The sequence below is a fragment of the Oryctolagus cuniculus genome, chromosome 8, assembly GCF_051225735.1.
Source record: "Oryctolagus cuniculus isolate XC-2025 breed Fujian yellow rabbit chromosome 8, ASM5122573v1, whole genome shotgun sequence".
Lineage (NCBI taxonomy): Eukaryota > Metazoa > Chordata > Mammalia > Lagomorpha > Leporidae > Oryctolagus > Oryctolagus cuniculus.
In genome coordinates this window covers 111,566,814-111,587,904 of record NC_142874.1, presented here as the reverse complement: position 1 = coordinate 111,587,904, position 21,091 = coordinate 111,566,814, and the positions used below count along the sequence as shown (strand labels likewise).

At 38.8% G+C, this 21,091-nt stretch overlaps 1 protein-coding gene across 9 annotated transcripts in view; it reads right to left on the bottom strand.

Annotated features, from left to right (window-relative positions):
- The window catches only part of PTPN13 (protein tyrosine phosphatase non-receptor type 13), a 241,934-nt gene that overhangs the window by 66,199 nt on the left and 154,644 nt on the right, over positions 1-21,091 (bottom strand). For 7 of the 9 annotated variants that reach the window (XM_008267633.5, XM_008267635.5, XM_089303139.1 and 4 more), the window contains 7 exons: positions 17,256-17,418; positions 12,504-12,921; positions 12,264-12,361; positions 10,663-10,719; positions 3,977-4,066; positions 3,536-3,643; positions 3,236-3,367 (listed from right to left, as the gene is read on the bottom strand). In XM_008267633.5, the coding sequence (XP_008265855.3) occupies positions 3,236-3,367; positions 3,536-3,643; positions 3,977-4,066; positions 10,663-10,719; positions 12,264-12,361; positions 12,504-12,921; positions 17,256-17,418 (1,066 nt within the window). The remainder of the gene's footprint in view (positions 1-3,235; positions 3,368-3,535; positions 3,644-3,976; positions 4,067-10,662; positions 10,720-12,263; positions 12,362-12,503; positions 12,922-17,255; positions 17,419-21,091) is intronic. The other 2 variants (XM_008267637.5, XM_008267638.5) reach the window with 1 other exon arrangement.

Genomic DNA, 21,091 nt, shown 5'->3' with positions numbered 1-21,091 from the left:
AAAGCAATCATACGAAACTGTTGAGAAGGTAAAATTCCTCTGTTAAATGCTCTCTTGGCACCTTGGGCTTCTTGATAACTTACTAAGTCATAATAAAAAAATTGTTCAGTTAGTTAATACTTGTCTTCCCTGATAAAATGCAAATTTCACAGGGGCAGAGGTTTTGTGTTTGGTACACAGGCCCTCAATAAATATTTGTTCAATAAATGAGTAACCTTTCTATGAAAGATGTACTGAAAATAAAATAAAAATGGAAATCCCTTAGAGTTCTGTTTGGGTGAAATGAATTTATTCTGAATTCACATGCTTCTTTTATTAAAATAATGGAAAAGAACAGAACTTGGTGGTCTGCCTTTTGAAAATATTCTGGTCTTGACTACTTGCAACTCAGAGGTACGCTCTGTCATTTTCAACTATAAGGTTCTTGTGGGCAATGTGATTGTCTTCTATCTCCCTTCTATATGCATGTTCATAGCATAATTATAAATGTACATATTATACACACACATATACAGTTCCCAGCATGTTTGGGATGAAACGTGTATCTATTACTTCAGTAGTTTTGAAAAGTACTAGCAATAGTGAGAGCTGAAACTCCTATTTAAGTGCTTAATGTGAATCTGGCAATGTGCTAATTCTTTCTGGTTTTTATGTACTTTTTATAATCTACAAAATAGGCACTTTGAAGTAACCATTTGATCAGTGAGCACAGTGGGGTTCAGTAAGGCTCAGTAAGTTCAAGTGATTTGCTCAAGGTGTGTAGTTTTAAGTGGTAGAGACAGAGTATGAGCCTGGACCGTGGAGGCCTCCCTACTGTCCACTGCACTGTTCTGTTTTCCTCTGGCTGTGTGTGCTGCTGCTTCTTAAAATATTTATTTATTTAGGGGCTGGCATTGTGGCACAGCAGGTTAAGCCCCTGCTTTCAATGCCAGCATCCATTATGGGTGCCGGTTCATGTCCTGGGTGCTCTACTTCCAATCCAGTTCCAAGCTGATGTGCCTGGAAAAGCATTGAAAGATGGCCCAAATACTTGGGCCCCTGCCACTCATGTGGGAGACCCAGAAGAAGCTCCTGGCTCCTGGCTTCAACCTGGCTCAGCCCTGGTTGTTGCGGCCATTTAGAGTGAACCAGTGGATGGAAGATCTTTTCCTCTTTCTCTCTCTGTCTCTCCCTCTGAAACTCTTTCAAATAAATAAATAAATCTTTAAAAAATTTACTTATTAATTTATTTGAAAGGTAGACCGACAGAGAGAGAGAGAGAGAGAGAAAGAGGGAGAGAGAAAGAGGGAGGGAGGGAGGGAGAGAGAGATTTTCATCTGCTGGTTCAAACCCCATATGGCCACGACAGCCAGGGATGGGCCAGGCTGAAGTGAGGAGCCAGCTACTCTATCCTTGTCTGCCACACGGGTCCATCTTCTGCTGCATTCCCTGGCACAATTAGCAGGGAGCTGGTTTGGAAGCAGAGCAGCTGAGACTGGAATCAGCATGCCCGCTTGAGATGCCAGTGATGAAAGCGGCCTGTGTGGGCTTAAACACTGTCCCAGTACTTGATTTTCCTAATGACACTGTGTGAGACAGACACAGCAAGACAGACTACTGAGACTTTAATTAACAAAACAAACAAACAAACAAAAAAACCCTGGCTCAACAGGATGTACATTATACAACTAGCAAGTGGCACAGGCAAGTCTTAAACTTAGGACTTCTGACTTCTGTTATGTGCCTTCTTCTCTCATGGCATGCTAATGAGACAAAGTGATATGGTCTTGTTTGTAAATTTCTAATTTTTTTCCTTAAATTTTTTATTTGTTTTTCTTTATATTCATTTTATTTGAAAAGAGGAGAGAGAGAGAGAGCGAGCGAGCGAGCGCGAGCTTCCATCTGCTGGTATACTCCAAGAAGGCCTGTAACAGCTGGGTCTGGGCCAGGCCACAGCCAGGAACCTATAACTTAATCTGGGAATCTGATTCTCCAACAAGGACAGCAGAGACCCCAGTACTTGAGCCATTACCTGCTACCTTCCAGGATGCATACACATTAGCAGGAAGCTGGAATTAGAAGCAGAGCCAGGACCCAAACCCATGTACTCCATCACGGGATGCAGGTGTCCCAAGTGGTGTCTCAACTGCTGTGTCAAATGCCTGTGCCCTGTTCTTTATTCTTTTTATAATCTAGTTTTGGACAGGACTTGGTACATAACTATTATATAACCACAGTAAATACACAATGATAAAGAATTCTATTTCTGGGGCTAGTGTTGTGGCTTAGAGGGTAAAGCCAATGCCCGCAGTGCCAGTATCCTATATGGGCGCTGGTTCGAGTTTCAGATGCTCTACTTCCAATCCAGCTCTCTGCTGTGGCCTGGAAAGCAGTAGAAGATGGTCCAGGTCCTTGGGCCCCTGCACCCTCATGGGAGACCTGGAAGACACTCCTGGATCCTGGCTTCAGATTGGCCCAATTAGGGCCACTGTGGCCATTTGGGGAGTGAACCAGTGGATGGAAGGCTACCCCTCATCCCCGCCCTCTGCCTCTGCCTCTCTGTAACTCTGTCTTTCAAATAAATAAATAAATCTTTAAAAAACAAAAAAGAATTCTATTTCTGATTTGACCTAAGAACAGATGAAACACACCAGGTAATCAGAATTTACTTTTGGCCGGCGCCGCGGCTCACTAGGCTAATCCTCCACCTTGCGGCGCCAGCACACAGGGTTCTAGTCCCAGTCCGGGCGCCAGATTCTGTCCCAGTGGCCCCTCTTCCAGGCCAGCTCTCTGCTGTGGCCAGGGAGTGCAGTGGAGGATGGCCCAAGTGCTTGGGCCCTGCACCCCATGGGAGACCAGGATAAGTACCTGGCTCCTGCCATCGGATCAGTGTGGTGCGCCGGCCGCGGCGGCCGTTAGAGGGTGAACCAACGGCAAAGGAAGACCTTTCTCTCTGTCTCTCTCTCTCACTATCCATTCTGCCTGTCAAAAAAAAAAAAAAAAAAAAAAAAAAAGAATTTACTTTCTTGACATCAATTTTGCACGAAACCATTTCATGCATATGTTACTAAAGAGGAACAAGACAGAACATTTTTGAAGTGATGAATGAAGAAGTTACACTGATGTATGAAATGAGAATTAAACATGCCAAATTGTCAGAAAGAAAAAGGCTTAAATCCAACTCACTGGGCCAACATATGAAAGCACTTGTGAAAAGTATAATAGAACACATATCTAAGAACATTGACAACATTACCTTTGGATATCTTTTCTTTTGGCTGAGAGATAACAAGCGTCACATTTTCAGGTGCATTTTGCAAAATTTCAATTGCAGCATGGTGGCTAACTCCCTCTAGACTCACACTATTCACAGATATCAAACGGTCTCCTATAAAAAGAGACAATTCAGCATTTTCAACAACAAAGAGAAATTCATGTTAAATCTGAAAAATGTCACCCTTTCCTCTTTTTATTTGGCTTAAGTCCCACTTTTTTTTTTTTTAATCTGTGCAGTCATGCCTGTTAGTATTTAGGAAATTATCAAAATGTAAAGTACCTGGTTTTAAGCATCCATCCAAATCAGCTGGTCCTCCAGGGGTAATTGAACTGATAAACACTCCCAGATCCAGTCTTCCCATCTTTTCCCCACCAATAATTTGAAATCCTGTAAAATAGCACATTAAAAAAAATCTTTAAGATAATGGTGCTTTCAACGATTAATGATTATCCTGCCTGAAACACAGAAATGTGGAGACTGTTGATATTAAGCATGATGAAGAATAGATAGGTAACAAGTGTGAGGTAGAATTACTTGTTAAATGTGGTGTGCTTCTTGTAGGTACTTCATCCTCTGCATTTAGTTGCTGGGAATGGAGTGATGGGACTGTAGGTGGGCAGCAAGTGTCTAGGTCAGAAGTGGACTAGTGCCTCAAAGCCAGTGCTATGTGTTAGGTTTTTTCTTTCTGAATTATAAGACCAATGAGAAGCTACAACTTACCTAAGCCATACTTGGCATCTTTTTTCAGGTTCACCAACGTGATCTCCCTTTCTGGCGAGGATACTATGCTCCATCTTTTGTGCAGCATATCTATTGGGAATTTATAATTTTAGAAATAAATAAATATGCTCAGGTATTAAGACTGTCATCTTGCATCAATTTAATGTTAACAAAGATCATTAATAGACTGTTCAGTCACTTAAAAATATATTTTAAGGTTACCGGTATCGCTATTACATTTTTGTGGTGATTTATAGTTTACAAAGTGATTATTGTCACATTTGTTCCTTTAGAAATAAGTATATTTTAGTTGAAGATGAGTAAATGAATCTCTAGAGGTTAAATCCTTTGAGCAGAGTTAGTTAATACAGAAAGAGCTGCACCTTCAACTGGATTTTCTGACTCCATGTTTTTCTGTTCTATCACAGTTGACTCTTGAATTTGATAATGCTCAAGATATTAAGAATATCTCAGTAGCAAATGGTTGATATTTCATTTATAATTAGTGGAATTTTATTAGTAAGTTTCTAACTAAAACAATAATAAAAATGATCTTTATTAAAAAATACCAATAATAATGACTTGTCTAGTACACTTACTCTCAAAATACTTTATTTCACATACATTTGTGAAGGAATCTCATGAGATAAGCCAAGAAATTATTAAACATTGCTTTAAAGATGAGGAGTAACAGTTTGAATTGTTCAACATTACAGCTTAGTATCATTAACCAGTAAAATGCCAGAAGTCAGTACTTAATAATTGCTAGTTAGCTATTGAATGAATGTCAGCATTGAAACTAAAATTTACTTTCTTATTTCCACTTAGGTATTTTCTTTTTTTAAAAGAAGACTAATCATTCACAAATACCTTCCTAATTAAAACAATAGACACTTGACTGCCATGTTAATCAACTTAATTCATCTACTTAGCAATTCAAGTATTTAAACATACACATTATCATCAATTACAATTTGACAGTTCAAACTGGTGTTTATATGAAGGTGGTGGTAGTGGTGGTGAATATTTTTAACATTCAGAAAGATATTTTTATAAACTGGATCTTCTGATTCAACTCGACATGATTTCACTTAAGTGTACACAAGAATTTCCTTAAAACTTCTTTTTTTTTTTTTTTTTTTTTTTGACAGGCAGAGTGGACAGTGAGAGAGAGAGAGAGAAAGGTCTTCCTTTGCCGTTGGTTCACCCTCCAATGGCTGCCGCGGCCGGCACGCTACGGCCAGCGCACCGCGCTGATCCGATGGCAGGAGCCAGGAGCCAGGTGCTTTTCCTGGTCTCCCATGGGGTGCAGGGCCCAAGCACTTGGGCCATCCTCCACTGCACTCCCTGGCCACAGCAGAAAGCTGGCCTGGAAGAGGGGCAACCGGGACAGAATCCGGCGCCCCGACAGGGACTAGAAACCTGATGTACCGGTGCCGCAAGGCAGAGGATTAGCCTATTGAGCCATGGCGCCAGCCTCCTTAAACCTTCATATGCATTTCTATATCGTTATGAATTCAAGCCTTATGTCTGTATGTTTCAACATAATAAATAATACCCATGGACTTAAAATTGTACTACTATATTACAAAATAACTAATAATTTTGTTACAGAACATGTATTGATACTTAAATGTTTTGGTGTTTCAAATACTAGAATAAATTCCTTCAGTTTCAGAAAACAATTACAATCACTTCATCCCAGGAGGGAATTAACCTTGCACCTTTTTTTTTTTTTTTTGACAGGCAGAGTGGACAGTGAGAGAGAGAGACAGAGAGAAAGGTCTTCCTTTACTGTTGGTTCACCCTCCAATGGCCGCTGCGGCCAGTGAGCTGCGACCGGTGCACCGCGCTGATCGGAAGCCAGGAGCCAGGTGCTTCTCCTGGTCTCCCATGCAGGTGCAGGGCCCAAGCACTTGGGCCATCCTCCACTGCACTCCCGGGCCACAGCAGAGAGCTGGACTGGAAGAGGGGCAACCACAACAGAATCTGGCGCCCTGACCGGGACTAGAACCCGGTGTGCCGGCGCTGCAGGCAGAGGATTAGCCTATTGAGCCGCGGCGCTGGCAACCTTGCATCTTAAACACCAATTCTGGTATAATTTACTAGCTCCTTGAAGGGAACAAGCTACTATCCTGTTTCTTTCTTTTTTTTAACAAAAACTAATTATAATCAATAACAGTAGTAGCGATTTGATAGTTTTAGTGATTTTACTAATTAGATGATAAAAAATTTCACAAAACAATGATGGGAACAGCCTTACATATTAGGAGTCCTAAGCAAAAGTGCTTCTATTATTCACCCCTTGGTTAATTATTTTATCTAAACAGACAATATTCTTTTGTCCTAAAACAGACATTTAGTTCCAGTTTTTAAGCTAGAACACACAAGTAAACAAAGAACAAACCCATTAAATAAAATAAATATGGAGCACAGTCACATTAAGAATTGAGATCAGTGTGGTGTTACAGTGACAAACACTGGTTAGGTGCTAAGAGAGAACAGAAAAAGTGCTTTGTAAAGTGAGAACATGATAATGACTGCTTTGAATTTCCATTCCCCACCCCAGTGCCCCCTCTAAATTTGACTTATTTTTTAAAGATTTATTTTATTTACTTGAAAGACATAATTACAGAGAGAGGTAGAGTCAGAGAGACAGAAAGAAACAGAGAGAAGAAAATCTTCCTTTCCGCTGGTTCACTCTCCAAATGACCACAACAGCCAGAGCTGAGCTAATTCGAAGCTAGGAGCCAGGAGGTTCTTCCAGGTCTCCCACATGGGTGCAGGAGCCCAAGGAGTTGGGCCATATTCCACTGCTTTCCCAGGCCGTAGCGGAGAGCTGGATTGGAAGAGGAACAGCTGGGAATTGAACCGGCGCCCATATGGGATGCCAGCACTGCAGGTGGTGGCTTAACCCGCTATGCCACAGCGCCGGCCCCCAACCTACTGTTTTTAAACAGAGACACCCTCCCCCAGTTCTGCTCCCCCAATCTTGGTGACCTGTGATTTTACTTATCAGTATGAGAGCAGAAGGATGGAATTGTGTTAGTTTATAGCGGCATGCTACTAGACAATATTCTGCAAGTAATGAATTTCTATTTATCTTTGAATTATCACCATAATGTTCAAAATACTTTTCCATCAGTTTTTCAAAAACTGTAAGGTAGTATCCGAAGGCCTATGACAAATGACAACCCAAGTAAACTTAAAGATATCTATAGAATTCAATGAAGATTGAATAGTTTATGGATCTCTGAATATGAGGTAGCTAGATACTGCAAATACTAACAACTTTCTATCTTATTTTAGATTTTTTTTTTATTTGATGGGTAGAGTTATAGACAGTGAGAGACAGAGAGAAAGGTCTTCCTTCCGTTGGTTCACCTCCCTAAATGGCCGCCACAGCCAGTGGGCTGCGCTGATCTGAAGCCAGGAGCCAGGTGCTTTCTCCTGGTCTCCCATGCGGGTGCAGGGGCCCAAGCACTTGGGCCATCCTCCACTGCCTTCCCGGGCCACAGCAGAGAGCTGGACTGGAAGAGGAGCAAGCGGGACTAGAACCAGGCGCCCATATGGGATGCTGGCGCCGCAGGCGGAGGATTAACCAAGTGAGCCTTGGCGCCAGCCCTAGCTTATTTTAATTACTATATGAAAACAAGCATTCATATTCAAGGAGTATTTATTTTTACATTCTTAAAATAATGTTACCAATATACACTATCAATAGCAAATTTTGCAAATATTTTAAAGAACCCCAATTTGAAATTTCCAATTCTTTGAATAATACATGCTGGTGATGTTCCCAATAACGTTTACCTAGGAAATAGCTTAAGAAGACTTGATAAGTCTATGATTTTTATTTCTGTGCCAGCACTTACTATCTGAGTCAACTGGGGCTATATAACATTTCTAGGACTCACATAAATCATCCACAAAATAAAAAGGTTTGGATTAGATAAACTTTAAAGCTTTTTACACTGCTTAATTTACCTGACTCTCTTTTGCTTCTGGTTCATTACTGAATCTGTTCAATCCTTATGAATATAGTTTGGTCTTCCATTTTTATGAAAATTTTTCAACTTTGTATGTATTCTAACTAAATATCAGTGGGGAGAAAGCTAATGTTTGAAACTACAAGGATCGGGGCCAGCGCTGTGGTGCAGTGGGTTAGTGCCATGGCTTGAAGTGCTGGCATCCCATGTGGGTGCCGGTTCGAGACCCAGCTGCTCCACTTCCAATCCAGCTCTCTGCTATGGCCTGGGAAAGCAGTAGAAGATGGCCCAAGCCCTTGGGCCCCTGCACCCACGTGGGAGACCTGGAAGAAACTCCTGGCTCCTGGCTTTGGAATGGAGGAGCTCTGGCTGTTGTGGCCAATTGGGGAATGAACCATCAGATGGAAGACCACTCTCTCTCTGTGTGCAACTCTTTCAAATAAACAAATCAAAAAAAAAAAAAAAAAAAAAAAAAAAAAGAAAGAAAAAGAAACTACAGTGATCCTTGACATCTGACTTTCAAGTGTGTTTTAAAATCTTATTTCTGCTTGTATGGAGTTATACTTTATTACTTGGAATTAAGATTGCTCACAAAGACATTCATTTTAATATTGGGACAAAGTACTTCAGTGTTTGTATGATGCTGCCGTGCACCAGAATAACTTATTTTACAAGAGGTTTGTTTTTTTTTTTTTCCATTCTTTGTTAAGAGTCCTGGGACCAGCGCTGTGGCACAGTGGGTTAACGCCCTGGCCTGAAGCGTTGGCATCCCATATGGGCGCTGGTTCAAGACCCCGCTGCTCCACCTCCGATCCAGATTTCTGCTATGGCCTGGGAAAGCAATGGAGGATGGCCCAAGGCCTTGGGCCCCTGCACCCACATGGGAGACCTGGAGGAAGCTCCTGGCTCCTGGCTTCGGATCAGCGCAGCTCCGGCCGTTGCAGCCAATTGGGGAGTGAACCATCGGATAGAAGTCCCTTCTCTCTGTTTCTGCCTCTCCTCTCTGTGTTACTCTGACTTTCAAATAAAAATAAGTAAATCTTAAAAAAAAAAAGAGTCCTATGTTCAACCTCATAAAATGCTGGCATGTATTTTGTGGTTCCGAAACTTCAGGAAGCAACATGACAAACTTAGCTACCTATAGAAGGAATTAAGTAAAACAATGTGCAACAACAAAAATCAACTTTATGTAATTTTTGGATAAGTTTTATATATTTTTAATTTACTCCCTTACACAGGAATATTATGTTTTTCAAAGATTGAGCAACTTTTTTTTGGAAATCACAATCAAGAAACTGTAATCCTTCCCATGTCACTGTTGCAAAGTATAAGATTAGAAGACTCATGGCTTTTTCCATTGTCTCTTTCAAGTTTCACATTTTTAAAGAACCCGTGGAGATTATAAGTGGTTAAGATTGAATTGAATACATTCATCTTTATTCTGAATGATCAATCATTATTAACTGATGTTCATTTGTAATTTTCTTCTAATAATCTCAACCAGCAGGGAAAACATTAAAATTAGTTCTATATTTGACACATTAGCAAGTAATTTAACTTTTTGATCCTTATTTGCCATTTTTGGAAAAACATGTTTGACATGCTTCATTATGTGAAAACTTGATTCTCACCAGAGCACTAACTCAGTCTACTTGAGAAGACTCAAAGAGAATTTTGAGGAAATACACAATCTTGTTTGCAAGCTGGGGACACTGCTGAAAGATGGTTTAACCATTCCATAGGGGGCAGGTGTGAGATGAGGCATCTAAAGGTTTAAACACAGAAACTAACCTGCACCCGCTCATTGGCTATCCAGTGCAAATTCATATTGTTTTCCATCACAACCTAAGTTAAAACACATTTCAAGTCCTCATCCCTGAATAGATTATTAGCCAGCTTCTTTTAAAAGTTTAGCTGGGAGAAATAATATATATGAGCAAGAAGGCATTATTATGCCAGGAGACAGTCTCAAGGGCAGATTAGCACATGGGCAGATGGCCTGTGTTCAAATCACTGCTCTGTAACTTGCTAGCTCCGAGACCTCTGCATAACTCAAACCTCTCTATGCTTTGGTTTCTCATTTGTGAAAAGAAAATAATAACATCCTATTCATTGGGCTGTTATGGGGATTAAAAGAAATATATGTAAAGTACCTAGAATAGTGTCAGGCACACATTAAGCACTCAATAATTATTACCATGACAGACACATTATTAATCGAGTTGTTATATATGTAGATGCTTTAAATTCAGTGCAGGTAAGAAATCTGAGGTGCTCATGCTGTGGTGGAGACCCCTCTGATTACATTTTTCTCTTGATTCGGAAATCTTATCTCTACTGTTTTGTCTGAATAAATCTTGTCATTTCAAAATTCAGTTCAAGTGTACCTTTAAAATAATCACTTCAGTTAAAACTCCTTTTGATCAAAATTATCTCTTAACTGAACTACTGTATTAGTTTCTCAATTAGTGTCCTTACCTCTAATTTATCATTTGTTTATTTAATCAACATTAGCCTAAAGCACAGGTCTCGTCATGTCACTATGAGGCTGAAAAATACAACTCTTCTTTGACTCCAATGTAGGCCTAAATCCTTGGCATGGAATTGAAGACTTGTTAGGTCTGAGAATATCTCATAAGGCACAGGAAAGAGACAAGATATGATGGAAATGAGGGGGAAAACATTTTGTTAACCTACCATTTTCTTTTAAGGGTACTTGGGATGAAGAATTTCCAGAACTATGCATAGTCACTCCTGTAGTATAAATTAAATTATTAGACATTTTATAAAATGCTCAGATACTAGACACAGAAGTAATTCCTTCTGATAAATTCATAAAAATCAACAAAACATTAAGGCAGCAACACTTTCTTTCATTCACACTAAGAAAAATGTCTTTCTGCAGTGGGTACATTTACTATTTTAAAATAGTAATTAAGCATACTGACTTATCTTACAACATAAGATTAAATGCAAATGTATGGTTTCTGACTGACATTTTGATATGTCAAACATGAAATGATGAAACTGAAAGGATTTTTAAAAACACTTGTTATATGGAAAAGAAAATAATTCAAAATTAAGTAAGTATGAATAACATAAAAAATGCAGAAAATAGTGACCCTTTTCTGAGTGATTTTTTTATCTGTGTTTTTTCTATAGAGTATTTAGTATTGTCTTTCTGATATATGATGTATTTTTCACATAGTCCAAAGCTCTTCTAATGAAAATAGGTTAGAATCTATGAGATCCCATTATATACAAGCATTCTTTAACAAGTATTTCTGAACCAGCCTCTCTGACCATTTTCAACACACAGGGTGGCCTATCTATAGGATGCAATCTTGCTTTTAATCTGCCTAAATATTTTTTAACAAGTTTAACTTACACTGATGATAGTATAATCTCTGAAAGGTGTGGAAGCCTACATCAATAAAGCAATGTCACTTTCCATAGATGTTCATAAGCTATAATGTAGAGCTTTCTTCTGATTGCATTTACTCCTACTTATAAGACAAACAAATATTTTTTAACTTTGGGTAATTAGGGCTAAATTAACAAACTTTGGGTCAAGGCAAAGGTTAAGAACTATCATTTGGTACAACACAAGAGTGTGTACTTATTTCCCTTTTGTCTCCCTGGCTGTTAGGTACCTTGAGTCATAATAGCTCAAATAATTTATGCTTAAACAGCTGTTCTGAAAGACTGACTCCACTGAGCTTTCCTCTTAAGATGCAGAAGGTAGAGGGCACTTGAACTACAAAGTGCACTGTGGGTGTATTTACAAACACACACGCAACTTCTGCATGTAATTATAAAGTCACAACTACCTCGAAGAATTTGAAGATACTTAAATTAATTAAGAATTTATATTTTGTCAACCTTAGCACATTTCATAAAATTATCTTTTTAAAGACAATTTCACTTATGCTAAGTTGAAAGCACCCTAACTAAACCTTTCTTAATAGAATATTGGATTTCACTCACATGGGCCTGTGAAGAACAGAGGAAGAAATCCAAAGCAATAGTACAAGACCATCTGGGTCCTCTCAAAACAACTGCCATGGCTACTGTGACCAAAAGGAAGCTAGGAAATGGCCTGCTCCATGAGGCAATCACTTGGCAAATCAATTTTTGATGGAATTTGGTGCATGTCACATTATTCTAAAACTTTATATTCATGGCTTTGGCAATTAGGACACAGAACCCAAAACAATTTCTTAGTAATTAACATGATCTTGTTCACTTTACTATGAGCATGAAGTATGGGAGAAAGAGGTAAGCTTGTTTATGCTGACCTATAACATAGGCTTGACCAGGGTCTTCAATGGATGAGGAGTCTGATTCATGTTTCCTCCTTTCAGGACTTCTATTTAAACTTGCAACAGACTTTGAACTACAGAGGGAAAAGGAAGGTAGGAGGGGAAGTGTCAATGTAAAAAAAAATATGGTGCAAATAATAAAATGTCAAAAGAAAAACAAATGTATGAAATGTAGAATTTACAAATATATGTAGTTTGAGTTCAGCATGTTCTTACTTATTAGGTTTTGTGAGTTCTGCCAAAGATTCTGTATCAGATCTTGCCATCTGGTGAAAAGATTTTCCCACCATTTCCACAACGGCTTGTGGTGGAGAGTCCATGTTAACAACGACATTTTTCCGATGAGGATAGAGAGAGGCCTGACTGAGATCATGGTATGATTTACTCATCCCTCTAGGCTTTTCCTCCCATGAAGCTTTGTCACTCTTCTCTTTTGAACTGTTTTGCAATGGCTGGTAAAGCGACAGCTCTGAGCAGGACAGCCTCTTCAGAATCTCAGCCTGGACTGACAAAGGTCGAACGGCAAGTTTGTTCAGGGTGCTGCTGGCCAGACTGCCAGTGCTGATGGCTCGTCCCATGTTAAATCCTCTAACGGACTCTGCTTGGAGATTCAGGCTCCTAAACGAAGCTCTCTCTACAAGGAAATAGGATTGCTTTACATGATGGAAAAACCGCAGTATCTTTATGCGAAGAATTATTTTAATAAATAAAATACAGCATGCAGTTTTCATTCATTTTTTTGCCACCCTAATCAGATAGCTTTCAAAGTGTGGCAATCAAGGGCTTTAAAAAGGAGGTTTGAAGATCCTGTTTTTCATGCCATCTCTCCATACTTTTAGTTTTCTCTCACCCATAGTTTAGTCTGTTTTTCCTTCTTCACCTAATGATTATCTTGGATCCAATAATATTTGGGGTTCAGGCCTGTTGACCCCAAATTCCTTACGGGTATAAGAAATGAGAATGACATTTAACAGAGAAATTTTCAAGCATGCTAGTGTCTCTGATAAAATATCAGCAAACCAAGGATGAGGTGAGGGAGGTGAGACCAGGATGGGTGGATATGGTGAATACACGCCTAAAAAAGAAGTTGTGTGGAACCAAAGTTTTGCCCAGAGAAGTTCTTGATTATTAGATTTTTAAAAGCTTAAGGTAGAATGTAACAATGGTACACAACTCTGAATATAGTAAAACCACTGAACTGCATCCTTTACATGGGTGAATTATATAGTATGTGAATTATCTCTCAATAATACTGTAAATCCCTTCCCACACAAAAAAAAAGCTTTTCAGGAAAATTATTTCTATTATTTTTTCACTATTACACCAGCACCACATTCCCACCTTGTTGACTTCATGATTTAACTGAGGCAAAAGAGTCACGGGAGAATGAAATAGTATAAATCTTCTTGGTGTTTTGATATCTGTAAATTAACATGACTTAGGGAGCTGGAGCTCTCTTAATGCTTAAATACCTTTTACTCCTGAATGCATTTGCAAAGTCTTCAGAAGAGACTAAATTTAGATACTTTAACTTTTGAGGCTGTTAGCAAAAGAACTGCATCATATGTAACTAAAGTACCATTTAGTTGTTCATGTATTTAGTAACCCACAACAAAAGGCACTCCCTTTGGTCCCCCTTGGAAAGTAGCAACCTGTTGTTGAACTCCATATGGAATAAAGCTTGACCACTGTGCAAAACTGCTTGGAAAACTTCCTTTTAACAATAAACTGTCAAATGATTATTGACTTAGGTCTGTATATTCTATTTCACTTATATTCTAGTTCAGGATTATTAAGAACTGAAATTTTACCTTAGGTAGAAACCATATCAGAAAACATTTTTAAAATTTTAATATTCATGTATCATAATGAAATTTAATAAACATGTCTCATTATCACAAAGTTAATTCAACATTCTTTCTCTGAAGTAAAAGTGGACATCAAGTTAAAATGACACTTTTAAAATTCCCCAAATCATCTTTAGCTTAAAATATGTAATTGTTTACTGGAACAGATAGCACTATTTCTATATTCTTTTGACAGCAGTCTTTAAACAAAAGATGCAAAACGGAGTCTTATTCCGATTTAATTACCTAGAACCGACTTTATACCCAGCGGACTTCTTTATCTATAAGGAAAATGTTGACTAAACTTCGGGAGCGAGAAGACTAGCCAGTTCAGTTTAGGTTTTGTCTGTTTTGTGAACATATCAGGGCTTATGCTATTCAAATACATTCACACAGCCAACTCTTGGTTAGGACTTAACATATTGCATATGGGGACCGTAAGTCATCCCCTTGTCTTGTCTGTCCTACTACTATTCACTTGGGAAAGACTCCAGCAAGGAGCATCCATAAAGAAAAGGATATAGGAATGAGACTGTATCCTGATGCTAATGTTTCCAATTTGAATTCAAAGACTTCCTAGTTCCACACTCAGCCAGCAATTCACCCTTTTCAATGTCTGTTTCTGCTGTTGTTCAGTTCCTTGTATCATTTGGTGCTTCCTTATATCTCTCAAGTTAACTGTATGCTATTTTGAAGAGAGGAACTTCATTTATCCTGTTATCCTATCATATTTGGCACTTATAATAGTAAATTCTCAGTAAGTGATTTTTAATCTTCATTTAATTCCATGCAAACTGGTTCTTGGGGAGCTCATCAAATAGAAGGAATACTGGATTAGGAATGATAGATAGGGTTTTAGCCTAATCTGACCTCGAATCATGAGGTGTGGTCAGACACTTTCTTCTCTGAACCTGTTTCCTCGTTAGTAAAAATTTGGACTTAATGGCTTTTAAGGTTCTTTCTAGCACCAATATTCTATGATTTTAGAGAAGAATCATACATTTATTTGTTGTCTCATAAATATCCTAGAGATAAGATTAGTTATTTGTAATTGTCTAGTACAGATAATTAAATAGGCAGATAGTTCCGTTTAAACTCATTATAAGTAGGAAATAATTCCTTGGAAAGTTCAAAAAATATCTGGGGGAAAATATGGGTAGTTACTATCCTAAAGTATTTCACATATAAATCCAAGTATACATAGCTGTTGTGAATCTAGGAGTAAACCTGAGATACATAGAGCATTCCCTCTAAATGAGTGAAGAAAATGAGATTCCAAAAAGACTAAGGTTATCCAATTACTACTGCTACCACCACCATTTCCATTACCACCACCACTACTGCTGAAAAATAGTATAGTGGTACATAGTATAGTAGTATTACCTTCTGCTGCTAGTAGTAGTGGTAAAATAAGATGGATGGTGATTATAATAAAAATTATTATATAGAATATATTATATAATATAAATATGTAATTTATTATATAATATATAAAATTATGAATATCTATACCAGCACTTTTAAAGTGTTCTACATGTATCAATTAATTTCCTCTTCACAACCTTATGATGTAGGCATTAACATTATGATAATTATTTAATGGATAGAGAAACAAAGGCAGAGTTTAAGGAGTTTACCCAAGGTTTTAGAACTTGTAAGGAATAGAGCCAAGTTAGAATACTGGCAGCTTGGTTTCAGAGTTCATGTTCTCAACTATCACACTATCCTGTCTTGTAGTAGAAGCAATGTTGAGATCCAAAGGCTGGCTTCATACTTTTGTCTTCTGACTCCTTTCACTGTATCTATAGTGACGTGGTTTTCAATTCTCATTTCTACTGAATAAAAATTGGTCCAAGTGGGAATCCCAAGAGCCTTAATAGGTTTAATATTTCACTATACTTTGAAATATATAAGAGCATACACATTTTAACATAGGAAATCAGGGAAAGAAATATCATAATGAAATTGGTTTACAGCAATGATTATATTTCAGTAGATTAAAAACCATCTCTGAGGAAAACGGGACCCAGTTGCCAAAGATTATGATTTTCTAAGTTTCAGTTTCTTGGAACATTCACATTAAATAAGCATATATCCTCCCACTCCCAACTCAATTCTGAAAGGTATATATTCACAGGCTGCCAACACAGCAGACTGATCCTATAGGGAAACTATTTTCTGTAAGATTTTGGAGTGTGAGAAAGTTCAAGGCAAGTTTTCATAGAGTTCTGAGGTATACGGTCATCAGTGCTACGTCAATAAATTTTTAAATCATCCTCCAGAATGTTTCACTTGAGTCTACAGCATTTACTGTGAAGAACTGCATTTTGTGTAACTTTAATCTACGTGTGGCCTTGCAGAGGAAGCTGTAACTACTTCAGGTCTGACTGAGCTATTTTTTTACAGCTGAATTAGTTTCTCCTGCTGGTTCCTCTTCAAAAGTCTGTGAAACCATCTTCCTGACCACTTATATTCAGTGCTGCGATTATTCATCTCAATCTCAGAACAGGAACGTACACTAAATAAACAGGTGATAAACCCTCCATCCACAAAACTACATCTTTTCACTGTCCTGGGTGCATATTCCTCCACCTCACTGCCTGCATCCTCTACCTTGCTTCTTGTGTTCTTTCCCTCACCTGGAAAGCCTCTCTGTCTATCTCCAATCTACTTAGATTATTTTTCTCCTTCAAATCCAATTCAAATGCCAACTCTCCAGTACTCTAACCTCCGCTCTCTTCTTGGGAGTCTGAATGAGATAATTAAAGTTTCAAACCTTGTATTTGGCATTATTGTTTCATATTCATTGGTCTTGTCCTCTCAGAAAGTGTGTAAGTTCACTGTTGGTACAGAACATGGACCAAATTTTGTAATATCTACATTAACTAGTCTATTGTACATATAAAATAGATATTTCATGAGATATACTCTGACTGACCTGGGTTACTTTTTCAAAATGAACATGAAATTGGAACCTCAGCTTCATTTGTGACATCTTTATGGACTTGATTCAGTCATTTAAACTGTATATATTTTTTAACTGAACACAGAAGCTCTTTTAAAATTTGTGGTAAAACTAATGCATATAACCTGGAGCCTTCTGAAATAGTCTTTTCCTTACCAATCTCTTGGGCATCTTGGTTGCTCTGTCTTGCTCTCATCTGTAGCTGGAACTTATGCTGGGAAGAGCAGAGGTGCAGCAGGTACTGGCATACTTTACTGTTTTCTGTCTGGAAGGAATGTTTTATTCCATCTGATGTATTTTGCAATGTGATTTTCTTTTTCTACAATATTAAACAGTATTATTCATTATTAGGATGATTTCCTAGGATTAATATTATAAATATTATTTATATTCCCCATATTAGGCATGGATATTACTTGACCTACTTCTAATATAAACATAGAAAATACACTCCTGTATAATTACTAAAAATTCAGGAAATAAAATAATACTTTTTACCACTTTTTTTTTTGACAGGCAGAGTTAGACAGTGAGAGAGAGAGAGAAACAGAGAGAAAGGTCTTCCTTCTGTTGGTTCACCCCCCAAATGGTTGCTACGGCCGGCGCGCTGCACCAATCCGAAGCCAGGAGCCAGGTGCTTCCTCCTAGTCTCCCATGCGGATACAGGGCCCAAGCACTTGGGCCATCCTCCACTGCCTTCCAGGGCACAGCAAAGAGCTGGACTGGAAGAGGAGCAACTGGGACAGAATCAGGCACCCCAAGCGGGACTAGAACCTGGGGTGCTGGCGCCGCAGGTGGAGGATTAGCCAAGTGAGCCACGGCGCCGGCCTACTTTTTACCACTTTTAACAGTTACAGCCTAAGAAAATTATAAACGTGTCTCCAGCAAGGGAAATTATTGAGATTATTGGCATTTTTAGGTTATAACAATGCTTACAAAAACCAAAACTGTTTGAAAAAGAAATACAGGGGACTTCAACAAGTTCATGGAAATGCATATTATCTTTTAATTCTATATTTCCAGAAACATTTTTGAAGCTCCCTTGTATGTCCTCTATTCCCCTGTGTGTAGAAACTGAAATTCAACAAGAATGTTTAAAATTAATATATATAGCAAGTCCAGTATACCTGGGTGGGATGATGGCTAGGATAGAAGTTGTGAGAAGTTAGGAAAATGTGGGAATGGAGTGGTACTGGATAATGTAACTGCTGCACTGAGAAATGAAATGCACTGGTGTTTAGAGATGGCAGTTCTTGATAAATTCGGAAAAAGTAGGAAAATAGCTAACCAGTTTTTATGTCTCTGATGTTTCTTGAAAAATGACTATCTCTTGCATAAGAGGGCATCTCAAAATTTGTGCTGAGGCTTGGAGGTGATCCACATGCCTTAAAAGACTAGCATTCCATGTGCTAGGGTCCAGGAGTAATGTCTCCGGAGAATTGCTTAAGTCCAGTCTGTTGCGCAAATTACTCTCTCTGCTTTGTGCCTCCTGTCTTTACTTCCAGTGCAGAAATAGGCACAGCAAGGGCAAATTCAGCAGCCTCACAAAAGATATGATAAAGTATTACCCAAACTTTATTCATGCAGCTGCTATATTCATAATATCTGGTTTTGTTTATTTAGAATTTTTTTTTTTTTTTTTGACAGGCAGAGTGGACAGTGAGAGAGAGAGAGAGAGAGGTCTTCCTTTTACCGTTGGTTCACCCTCCAGTGGCCGCTGCGGCCGGCGCACCATGCTGATCCGAAGCCAGGAGCCAGGTGCTTCTCCTGGTCTCCCATGGGGTGCAGGGCCCAAGGACTTGGGCCATCCTCCACTGCACTCCCTGGCCACAGCAGAGAGCTGGCCTGGAAGAGGGGCAACCGGGACAGAATCCGGCGCCCCGACCGGGATTAGAAACCTGGTGTGCCGGCGCCGCAAGGCAGAGGATTAGCTTATTGAGCCGCGGCGCCGGCCTTATTTAGAAATTTTAAAAATGACTTTTCTTACCTACAAAAAATCACTTTAAAGAATCTTCATATTACAGCCGTAAAAAGAAAACCAGTACTACATTTAGTAAATAGAATCCAGCTGTGACTATAACAATGCTATAAAAACAAACATTATTTAATTCTAGTTAAATATTGTTAATGAAATCTCTGGGACTAAACTTGTCTTCTCTGTTAAAAAAATGAAACCATCAAGTGTTACAGAGGAGTTAAAAATATAGTAACACCAAACTAGTATCTTGATTAGCATAAGTATATCTAGTAACTCTTCAATAGGGAATTTTTTTCTATTAAAAATACCATTAACTGCTGTTAAGTAATTTGTAAGGACATTGACTGCCACAGCTGTAGAGCTCATTCACTGATTGAAGCCTAAATATGGAAAAACTGAATCTCCTTAGTCTGTTAGACAAGAGAACTCTGGAACTGGTGTCTGTAATAAAACAGACAGAGGCACCAAAGGGGTACACCCTCAAAAAAGGCCAAGGATAGGTTACAAGTCTAAAATAATAATGAAAAGTGATATTAGATATTTTAATAACTATGAACGATACACAGGTTTGAAACAAATGAGAAAAAATTAGATAATCTCTCAGTGTTAACTGAGGAGCTGGACAAGAAATGTGCTTGAGGGGACTCAGTGTGAGAGATGAAAAGGCTGAAGCATGACTTTTTCCATCTCCTCTGAAGTTAATGATGGAAAAGGATGGTTACAAAGGAGAACTCTTGGCTAGAGAAACAACTCCAGAATAAACTGTGCTGTTAAATACAGGAATAGTTTGCATGGGAATACGATCTATTTTCTGTTACAGCAGACCTTTAAAAATGAGCCAATTACAGTTAGTACTACAAATGGGGGCTCCTGTGGTAGCTTGCCAAGTGACATGGAGCTTAATGCAATATGATTATTTGACCTGTGCCTTGTACTTAATTTATCTAACGTTTCCCTCAGACAGACACCAGCATTTTAACTGCTGAATGGCAAATTAAACCCAGGTAATTTCTTGGCCTTGACAATCCTGGGATGATGAGGGCAGTCTGGGATTTCTTGAGAATATATTATTTTTTGGTAATCTTAATGATACCTCTAGGTTTTGTAGGAAATCAACCAACTAACCATTAGGTCTAGAACTAATTTCAAAGTTCCGTGGGTTGGATATTATCCAGGGTACTTCAACATTCTTATAAATAGTGTTCTAGTGAGATTGTATTTCAGTAGTTCATGTATGAACTAATGGTGTCAGTAGTCCCTGAGAACCACTAGGAAAACAAATAACTGAACATATTTTAAATTCATCTGGGGTTTTCTAAGGGCACTTCAATGTTCAGATACTCCAACTATGTCCAAAATTAAAATATGCCTTTATATCTCACTATCTTCCATAAATACATTCTTTTCTTAAAAATCTGTGGGGAGCAACCCGGACTAGACTAAGTTACTGGAATTAAGACTTATTCTATGCATCTGCTCTCCCACAATATGGCGCTGGGAGAGAAGAAAACAGCTTCTACACAGCTGCCTCCAGTTCAACCAATAAACTGTAGGACTTGCTCCTGATTGGAGGAGAGCAGCGTACTCGATGTGTGGGCAGCCGAGTTGGGATTGGCAGAGGAGGACTATAAAGGAGGAGAGAGACGGCATGCACCAGGAACATCTAAGAGGGAACATCTAAGGGAACACCTGTGCAGCCCCCGAGAGAGCCGGCCGGCGGTGTGCCACTCCCCTGCGGAAGTGGGGAATGTGGCAGGGGGAACCGCCCTTCCACGGAGGTGGAAGGGACAGTAGCCAACCCGGGAAGAACCAGCAGCAAACCCGGGGAGGGCCGAGCAGACGAAAGAACAGCGCAGGGTTCTGTGTCGTTCCTCCACGAAGAGGGGGAGCGACAAAAATCATTTTCTAACTTTACTTCTATAGAGTATACACTAGAACATAAAAACTGCAGGAAGTCAAAGGACAAGTTCATAAATAAATAAATCTAATAAATCTCTGAACCTCTGAGAACAAT